This window comes from Perca fluviatilis, chromosome 22 (genome assembly GCF_010015445.1).
Source record: "Perca fluviatilis chromosome 22, GENO_Pfluv_1.0, whole genome shotgun sequence".
NCBI classification, from domain to species: Eukaryota; Metazoa; Chordata; class Actinopteri; order Perciformes; family Percidae; genus Perca; species Perca fluviatilis.
The window spans coordinates 16739325-16750226 of NC_053133.1; the positions used below are offsets into that span (position 1 = coordinate 16739325).

The window sequence follows — 10902 nt, forward strand, 5'->3', positions numbered from 1 at the left end:
TGTCTCATCAACCGGTGATCACTGGACGTCAGTGAGTAATCAAAATTATTTAGAAGTTACTGCACACTATATTGACTCTGGTAAGTAGGGTTGGGTACCGAAACGTGCCGACCTAAACGGTAGTAACGAGACCGAATAAGAACGAAAATTTCGGTGCCTGACTTTACACTACACCTGACAGCAGGTAACGTTAGCCTACCTTTAGCTATCAGCTGGATTAAACACGGTTAAAATGCTGACCGCTAACGTCAAACAGTGTAAAGTGTGACTGTATTTCACTGTAGAGGATTCCAACACCGGGACGTAACCGTCATGGATGTATTAAGAGAACGGTAACAGTCTGCTCTGCAGCGCAGCAGCTGCCGTTGTCGCAATTAAACAACACGGACGGTGCGTTCACTTAAAACAGGTATCCTCGTGGTGCATTCACAGTAAAATACCATTTTCCCATCTGGTGGTTGTTTTTGTCGTTCAACAGCAATTTACTGGTGAAAAGGTTATTGTTATAGTTATTACATTATTACTAAATCTTTAATTTTGACCATGGCCAGGTTTAGTACCTTTCTTTATTTTCTTTTTTCTTCTTTTGTTTACAGTAAATAAATAAACAAATACAAATCTTAAAGTCAAGTTCATAAAGTAACTCTCTTTGCATTCATTTGATTCCCAATCAAGATCCACTGGTAAGAATTGCTTTCCATTGTTAATATGGACTTAAAAACAGTTCTGAAATGCAAAATAATAGAATTTTAATCATGTGATAAAACATGCAATTAATCGCGAATTTAAAAAAAATGAATCGTTTGACAGCCCTAAAAAAAAAATTAAACTAATCAACAGTAAAAACACCTAGAGCTGTGAAATTCCCCTTGATACTTTTCCAATTCAGAACACAAGACAGCAAGCATTCTACTTGCAAAACGTAACGTGCAAAATAATCTTTTTACTTGATTATTTGTTTTTGTGATCATTAGCTAAAATCATAATCGCAATTTAAATTTTGATGAATTGCACAGCACTAGTCTAAGTTCCATCATTTCTATGTACCTGTAACAAATGAATGATAAATGTCACTCCTCTGATCTGGTCTTTCTTTCTTTCATCTCTTTAGAAATTCAAAAAAGGAGCTAAATGACATCCGCTTTGAATTTATGCCAGGGAGAGGTAAGTGGAGTTTCTGTATTAATCACCAAGTAGTTAAAAAAAATGTCGACGTCTTCCCGGCGGATGCCACATTTTGGGTAATCAGTAAGGCATTAAGACACTTTATACCTCGTGTTTTGTTTAATTTATTTTGCTGCATCAGCTTTCAATCACAGCAGCCAAAATAAAAAGAAAAAAAGAAAAAGCAAAAGCAGCTAATTTCAATATTTATCAGCACTGAGAACAAGGTGCAGAAACACAGCTCTGCCTGTTTTGTTTTTTTTAAGGACTGCAGTTGTCAGTGTATTTTTCCCAAAACCGTAACAGAAACCAGCTGTTGTGGAAATGTTTTTTCTTTCTTTCTTTAAATACACATTTTTGTCCACCTGTGACAGTTGGTCTCTTATGCTCTGACTTTTCAGACACAGCAGATGGTGTGTCCCAGGAGCTGGTGTCAGCAGGCCTGGTGGACGGGAGGGACTTAGTAATCGGTCAGTGATTAAAAATAAACATTCCTCTGTCCTTACACACAACATTGTGTTTTATTCCTAGAGTTCAGTAGTTACCTGAAGGTTAAACACTCATATGGTGGCTCATATGCTAAAAAAAAGCTCACAGTGCAGTACTCTCTGACATTTTTTCCATCTCACATTGTCTCACATTTTCCTCTCTTTCTGAACATACACAGCACATACATATTTTTGTGTGTTTTCATTTGCTGACAACATTGTCTTTTTTTTTCAGTTGCTGCAAATTTGCAGAAAATAGTTGATGAACCCCAAGGCAATAAAAATGTCACTTTCAAACTGGTGAGTGCTACACCTTCATCTGTAAACGATAGTAGTTGTTTCTAATTAATCACTTTTTGGATTGTAGTTTTGTTAAATCTAAATGAGTAGTACTGTACAACTTTTTATACCAGGCCTGTTACATAGAGGAGCAATTATTGATCTGGAAAAGCCCACAAAGGCCCAGTCATACTAGTTGAGGGATGTGACGGAGCACCTTAAAAAAGATAAGCTAAACTATATGTTTTGACAAAATCCGGCAGACCTTGTGAATGAACTAGACATTATATTAGTCATCTTTGTCTTTATCTGTAAACGCATCAAATTTGAATAGCTATGTCATTTCTCTGTCTTTCCCTGTCTGTTTAGTTATTGTTCATTCAGTATTAGTATGTTAAAACAATGAACAGGGTGTTTCAAGGCAAGACAAGACAGCACTCACATCCAGGTTAAAAAAATAAAGTTGACCGAGCCTTTTCGGCAGCTGCTCCAAACCTCTGGAATAGTTTACCTATTCATATAAGAACATCTCGGACCGTTGAAACCTTCAGGTCCTTGCTTAAGACCCATTGCTATTCGTTGGCTTTCAGTTCAAGTTGAGCTTAGATACCTTGACCTTTTTTCTACTGTTTCTACCGTATTTTGCATTGTTTGTGTATATTATCATTTTGTTTTTTTTGCGCTTGTTAAGCACTTTGGTCAACTATGGTTGTTTTTAAACATGCTATATAAATAAAATTGAATTGAACTGAACCGAACACTGATATTTCTAGCAAACATTGCTGTATAAGATATGTGCATTTTATTTGAATGCCCTAAGTTGCTTAAAAGTGCCATATGGAGTTTTCCTGTAAACAAACATTTGTGTTTACATCATGTATCTTTGAGTGTAGGTCCTTCAAAAAAAATATTTGCAAAGCAGATTTTTGCAACAGTTTTGAAACCTGCGTGTAGCTAGCAAACTTGGCATGGAGTCTTCTTCTTCACAGGCTTTTTATTCTTTTGTTCTTCCCTCTTGTTTTCACAGGCCTCTGGAACTGAGGGGTCTGAAATACCAGATGACATCAAATTGATGGGCTTTGCTCAGCTCAGCATTAGTTAAACTGTTGTACTACCTTGGGACCGTGACTTGCCTAAAAAATGTGAAAATAATAATAAAAAAAATAGTTAAATGAATTATTTCTTTCTATGGCTGTAAAGAAACCACTACTGCCAAAGAAGACAGTATCCTTTTGTCACCCATAGGATTATACAACTCCGCCTCGTTGAATATTGTGGTTGGCTGAAGTATCAGAGCGTACAGTATAAGAATCACTCAAAAAAAAGTTTACAGCGTAAATGTAGAAGGATGCAAGTATCTGCAACAAACCGTTTTAACTTACGTGGTCTCCCTCATTCTGTTATTTTGTTTTTCTCTAATATGTGATGCATTTGCACAATCTAAACTAACACCCTTGAATCCTGATAAGTATAACAATGCCTTATATTCATCAGAACTACTGAATGCACGTTTTTGGGGGGGAATTCCCCAGTTACCATATGGAGCATTATGTTGTCTGGAATGTACAAGTGTGGTTTCAGTTGCTCACGTCACACTTTTTACTTCATTTTGAGAGGAGGTAAGATGCAGCTTACTAATTCAATTTTAGATACACTTCTGTACTCAACACATGTTAAGTTACTTTTTCAGAAGGATGTGAGCATTCCTAACAGTAACAATCTTTGAAGGATAAGGCTACTTTTATTCTGTTTAATTGTCAACAAATACAATGGAAAGACCAAAAACCAACAATTTGTTAGTCTGTCACTGTAGAGGTTATGGATGTATAGTTACATTTTATTTTATTTTTTAAAGGAAAAATAATTTGCTGAAACGGCTGGCCACTGTAGTTTTATGAAATGTTATTTAAACCGAAGCAAAAGTGCATTTGTTGGGGACTATTCTTAGCTGTGGCTATATACACATTTGGTGCTCTAGTGAGTAACAAATTTTACACAAATGGACTCAAAATAAACTACAGTGCCCATGAACAGGAAGATATCCCCCAGTGCAACAGTGTGGCTCAATAACGTAGTTTCAATAGTTTTTGGGCAACGATAAGACAATACGAAAAATAACGAATATTGCCAGTGTAGTCCTTTTTTAAAGTGCTGATACGACCAGCATTATTAGAAAGAAAAGTGTCCAGATAAAAGAGGTAAGCTGGCTTTAAATTTGCTGTACTTAATTATATAACTTAGATGGTTAGAAAAAAGGAGTGCAAGATTAATTAATTTGTACCGTTGCCAAATTTGCCTCCTCTCATTTCACACAAGACACTGGCCTGAGGTCTTGCGAACTTGATTATTTGTTGAAATTTTTGTAAAGTAAAAAGTTTGACGACAGCTGAAACCTAAGTGTTATATGAGCACATGTGCCTGTCTGTTGGTATTCGTTTGTGTCTGTTTGGAATCAATTTCTCAAATTCGAAAAGACTTAAGTGCATTTTTGTTTATGTGTATGAAACTTAAGTTCTTGATTTAACCTCTAGTGTGTAAGTCATAATAGTTGGCTTTGATTTTGTTTTTATACTGGGTGTTTCACTCTTGGCCTTTTTTTCTTTCCTATGACACGATTGTGGGTTGCTGCGTGAAGGAAGACGACTGCACTGCAAATTTTACTTTGAATTAATTTTGCGGGACATACAGCTAATTACTCTGGCATTTATGACTCTTATTTAAATTAAAACATTTTCAGCTTTTCACTTTTTGCCTTTTGAAAAGTTTGAATATATTTTACCGTGGAGCCACAGATCTCCTGATGCACTGCTTAATGCCACCTTAAATTTCCCCAAATTTTTAGCCGAGTAACTGCAAATTTGTCTCCAACTCTTAATAATACCAAGTGGAGGCTGTTCCCAGCACTTATTTTGACCCACATTGAAGTCATCCAGCTGCTTTATCACTTGTTAGTCATTTTTAATGACTAAAATGAAGATTTTACATCCCACAGTTTTGAAAAAGCTCAGCTATGATTGTCGATATTTAGAACGATCAGATGTGCTTTGGATTTTGAATGAAAAAGGCCGTTATCAGTCCAGTCACATCCTTACAACCTACACTCTGGATGTTTTTAGTGCATTAGTGACATGGTTTATTAATGAATGTGCATCTCGCAGTTCTTGGCAGTGGGAGGTTCATTTAATACTGCTCTAATGTGTACATCTGAAACGCCAGCAAGGTTTTGCTGTTACATTTGGTGATGTGATGTCATCATAAACTTAACCGATGCCATATTGAATGAAAATGAATGCATTTTTTGCTTGCAGAGAAAATGTTGAGAGGAAATCTTATTTTGACTTTAAACGTGTTAAATTTTATGCTAGCCTTAAATTGAAAACGACCAAGTGTATTTCTTTTTTTCTGTCGAGGTTTTGGTTCAGATTTTCAGTGTCTTTGAAATGTAGTTCTTGTTACAAGTGAAGATACCTGAAATAAAGATATACAGGTGTGTTGAGCCTGTGTTCGCCACAAAGTCAGTAACCCACTGTTACGTTTCTAAACTGCAGTATTTGGTGCCATTCTCCTGGTTTAGTCACACAGGGGGTGTGTGTGTGTGTGTGTGTGTGTGTGTGTGTGTGTGTGTGTGTGTGTGTGTGTGTGTGTGTGAGAGATGTATGTATATATGTGTGTGTGTGTGTGTGTCTGTGAGATGTATGTATATATGTGTGTGTGTGTGTGTGTCTGTGAGATGTATGTATATATGTGTGTGTGTGTGTGTGTGTCTGTGAGATGTATGTATATATGTGTGTGTGTGTGTGTGTGGCATATATTGAGCCCAGCTTCTAACGGAGTTGAAGATCTAATGGCTTTGTTCTCAGCCTTTCTCTTTCCCTTTCTCAGTCTCTTCTGTCCGGCTTACATGTAGTCTAACCAAGCTGTAGAAACTGATGACTGGCAAAAATCCCTTTTGTCTGGGCAATAACTTATCAAGGCTGTGATATCTTTAAATTTTCCACCAGCTATTTTTTTTTTTCTTTCATTATTTCATTTGCTCTATTTTTGATCGTTTTGGAGTTTTAAGCATGTTTCTCTTGATTATTTTTAATCAATAAAGAATGAGCATATCAGCCTCCTCTTAGTGCTCCTCGTTTGTTTTAATTAGCACTACCATGTGTCATTTTGTGTAACTTGTTTCTGTAAATATTTAAATGTTTATAAAAATGAATAGGACCGCGAGAACCAGTCACCTACTGAACTGACTCCAGAGCAACTTTAGGTAAGTTGCCATTTTGGCTTTATATACATGATTGTCACCCTTATGCTGTGCATTCTCCCTCTCGCTTTCTCTCTTTTTCTTTGCATTTATTTGTTAATAGTAGGCAAATTCCTTATTTAAAGGTATTTTAAAGCTTTCTAAACAATAAAGGGGTATATAGCACTTTTAAAAGACATTCTGAATGGTCAAAGATATTCTGACGTATATTCCCTAGTATGGGTCAAGCTTCAAAAACTCAATTCCTATAATACATCTCAACAGCTTCTCTTCATTAGAACCACCATGTCTGGAAGGCTAAATGTCTTACAAGCTCTATATCCGGGACATTGGAACTATTTTGTGGGAGAGGGTGCTGTAAATGTATGTGCATTAGAGGACCCGGGTGGCAACTTGCTGCAACCGGTGTTTTCCGAAGTATAGCCCGTCTAATGAGGATGCCCCCCTGTCTGTGCAATCAATGCAGTTCCTAATGTGTTTTGTCATCAATTATTTTGATGATATATGTCGAACAATGAAGATTCATCAGGACATGCAGCGTCTGTGCTGAGCGCGCGCGTGTGGGACTGATACAGATCGTTTCTCTATCATGGTGCTCGCATTGTCTGAAAGCTGATAATATAGTGTTAATCAATCAAATGTTTTTTTTATTACAATCAAAAATCCACTAAGGCCTAGTCTAGGGCTAAAGTCGCCGGCTGAACTTTTAAATGAGTTGCCGGCTATTGGAAAGCTCTAATAACTCATTGGACCTTGATAAAATGTGCATGAGCACATGGAGACAGGCTCATGGTGTACCCACCATAAGGTCACCAAGTTACGGACCTCAGTATTATTTACAAGTTCTAAAATAAATAATAAATAGTGTGGCGGCGAAGACATTGAAATAGAGATGACCAACCTGTTCTTCTGATCGCCGTCATTGCACGCGCGTGTGCGCGTGCGTGTTGGTGGTGCAGTGCATGTTGTCGTTACTTCACAATATTCACAATCTTTGGTCAACACGGTGGAAACGGGACAGCAGCTGAATCAGCGTGATACAGGTCAGAGGATGTTAGTGGACTGCTGCGGTTCATTCATCCGCAGCGCTCGGAGTTAAACAGTCCTCACCCACCATAATGCCGGCTATAGTTCCACTTAATTAACTAACTAGCCAGCTAACAATAAATCCATTCATTCCATGGGCTGATTAACACAAAGTTGAAATGCTTTTCTTCTGAATTGAATTTGTGTGAAGTGTTGTTAAAATGAGGCACCCCTATATATTCTTATTTTCATTTGCATGATTATCCTTAATTGACCCTGTGTTTACTTCCTTCACAGACAAACACAAATGAGAAGACTACGTCAGTCAAAGCCGAGCTTTGGGAAGGGAATATATGGGAAAAGATGAGGAGAGACTGAGAGAAAAAGAGACGGAATGTGACGGAGATGATCGAGGGAGGAAGAGCAGACTGGTCTGCCCCTTGTGCCCAGGATAGGATAAGCATGATGTCCCTGTGCTGTTCAACACAATCGCAAACTGACCTCATACAATTCAAGCTAAGCACAGAGATATTTTGTTCTTAGGTTATTACAGTGGAACCTATTGGCTCAATCTACCAGCACAAACACCTAGAATAAGTATAAACATGGGCTGTATTATGTCTGTGCTATTTGTCATTTTAAATTCTGCAAAAATAAACATAAGGCCAAAATGACGTTTGAATGTTTCTTCTGAAAAACACTATTAGAATATCTATTTTTCACATTATGTCCATAAGATGACGTACAAGATATACATAATTACTAGTGTAGGTATATTGTGTGGTAATTGTGTAGTCTCTGCGGTGTGTTTGGCGACGACAGCCAACGTGAGGCAACGCCACAGTCGGCCTTCGTCGCCACTAGTCCCTGGCCGTCGGCTTGGTGTGTCAGGGCCTTTAAACCCTGCGTCTGCCCATGGACAGGTTTGTTATTTCTGACAAGCACATCACTAGGCTATGATAGCCTACATATATTCTTTATATTGTAAGGAAATATGAAAGTCAGACACATTTAGGTCCAAATTCTTTATAAAAAAAAAACGTTTGATGCAGTAAACTGAAGCTGTCTATAGGGGGCGCTGCCGCAACCTCCAATGTGTCCGCAGTTTGTAACACAGACTTTCTACTGCAAATTTTTAGTCACTATGCCCAAGCCGAGATAACCCTGATGACATCACCTGGGGTTACTTTCCTAGCTTCGACAAAACTCTTTCACTTACAGAAGACGTTATACAACCGTTTCCATGAATGACTAGTATTTCCCACGATAAGTATTTCCAGGATAAAGCCTGACCTCCGGCACGTGATGTGAGGCTTTGCCCCTCACCTTCCGCTCTGCGTGTGTTGCCGTTCTCAAAATTCCTTTGCTGCACAACAACAAACGACATTAAAGCTAGCTTCGAGCTAGCAAGCAACACGCTGAAAATGGCAAGTTTTGAAGACAATTTAGATCGTGTAACAAGGCAGGCCTGCTTGCTTCTTTCGTGGAATGATTGTGAAGATTTAAAAAGAATATATTTATAGCATTTACTGTCTAACTTGAACGTTGTGGGACAGATTGGCGCGATTGCTGTGGAGGAAGTAGACTACACACAGCCATACACTGGTAAGAGCAAATTAATGTTAACCACGTATCCAGCTGATTTAAATAGCTCACGTTACTGTATTTTGTGAACAGTTAAATTTATTTTTATTCAATTTATACTGTAAGTGGGGTTTCTTTTGCGGGGTTTAAATGTTCCACCAAAACAAGTTCCTTCCCAAAACTATTTTGCAGAGCCACCGTCACCGTGTCCGGAGATTTTGCGCCACCCAAGACGATTGTGATTGGTTTAAAGAAATTCAAACAACCTAGAGTGTTTTTTTTTCTCCTATCCTGGAATGTACCTGTGGTGTAGCAAGACCTTACTTCACAGCGCTGTGGAGATTTTGACAATACGAGACTAATGAAAACTTAATAATGATAATGAAAATGCTGAATGAGGAAATAGGTGTTTTACGGCCATTAAATCAGTGGAGTGGCACTTTATCAAATCTACCAAATACGCCAAGTTACATCTTCTTCTAAGTACAATTTTGTCCTTAAAAGGGAGAATAACTGTATGTTGATCTCAGGAAAAGAAGGAGAACAAATATTGTATAAAATGATGTGGAGGACATCTCATCATCTTATTTAATCATAAAGATGCCTGTGTCGGCCCCTTGGGGTCTTTGGCCTCCGAGGCCAGCATGGTCTGTATTTCATATGACCTTGTGTTATCAGCTGGTTTATATGGTGGCCTGGAGATGCAACACTGTAATAAATTTCATGTTCGTTTAACTTGGAAATGCAAGTTCCCCTGCTGCCTTGAAAATCGAAGTTCACTCAACTTGAAGACTACCTTTGTTTCAACTTAGAAATTAAAGTTAATGAGGTTGATGTAACTACAGTGTTCTAGTTTTGTTAAAGTTGTTCTTTTAGTTGATTTAACTTTGTATTACTTGGTTTAACTTCATACTTTAAGTTGAAACAAATCATTTTTTTTCTTTAATAATGCAAGAAACCTTCCTTGCCTAGTATAACAGACATACCTTTCTTCTTCATTTCAACTCACACTTTCAAGTTAAAACAACATAACCACATTTATAGCAAAGATACCGTGGGTGCTTGGGTGGGGCCACCCCAGGGCCCCGTGCAAAATAGCGGCCTCTCTGCTGATCTTGTGTCACTTGACGTAAAATGGCCGCTAGTGAAGTGACACGCCGCAGATTAATGGTTGAAGAAAGCATATTACTGCTCAATGTCTAACACTGTAATACTCCAGCTCTTTTTATCAAACGTAACAGTCACTTAACTCATGGTTACAAATGTAAACCAGCACAACAATGACAATTACCATGCAACAAAACACTACGTTCTAAACACATAAACGTAATTCATAAAGTTACATTTGTATTTTGAACAAACTGTAAACTTTTCAACAAATTTTAACAAAACTCTATTTACCGCCTTGCATCATGGGAATTGGCCAGCCAATGAACTAGTTGCAGTCCTGACTGCAATTGGTTGATAACTTAACTTACATACCTAAGTTCAATCAACACATACATTTTTTTAAATAGTCAACCCAACGAATAAATGCAAGTTTAACTTTCAAAAACTCATAAAGTTGAGTTCAAAATCGACAACTTGTATAAGCTCGTTCAGTTAAAAATAAGAAATAAGTCGACATAACTAAATGGGTCTGTAATATTTTACAGTGAACATTTTAACGGACAAAATGGAAGGTAGGTGTAAAGGTAGGTGCCTGCGGTCTTTCTCATGCTTAATTCTGATTGGCTGTTTTACAATTTCCCTCTCAGATAACATAACTTAAAGGTGAGCTGCTTGTTTTTCTTCTGTGTGCACCCTTCATAGGCAGTTTCTGCCTTGGTTCACACCCTCCAGGTACGTATTTATTCTCATGTAACACATTATACTGTGTACTTTCGACTCAAAGAGTAGATAAGACATGGAATGCCTTGTCATCTGCAAGTGCCTTCATCATTTCAAGTTTTGATTAAAAAAAAAAAATGTAATTTATAATGTACTTTATGCCATGTATATCCACTGCTGGAAAAAAACATTTTTGTGTTGTTTTTGTTTGTTTTGTGAAATCTTGTGTTTTGCACTTCAGGGACACCATATTTAAAATATTTCTGGCTCCACATG

At 37.6% G+C, this 10902-nt stretch overlaps 1 protein-coding gene across 1 annotated transcript in view; it reads left to right on the forward strand.

Moving 5' to 3' along the window:
• The window catches only part of oxsr1b (oxidative stress responsive kinase 1b), a 48809-nt gene extending 43364 nt beyond the window's left edge, over positions 1–5445 (forward strand). Inside the window, exons 15-18 of the mRNA XM_039790207.1 lie at positions 1112–1164; positions 1566–1634; positions 1888–1952; positions 2959–5445. Coding sequence (XP_039646141.1) covers positions 1112–1164; positions 1566–1634; positions 1888–1952; positions 2959–3033 — 262 coding nt within the window. The 3' untranslated portion in view covers positions 3034–5445. The remainder of the gene's footprint in view (positions 1–1111; positions 1165–1565; positions 1635–1887; positions 1953–2958) is intronic.
• Positions 5446–10902: the final 5457 nt, after the last annotated feature.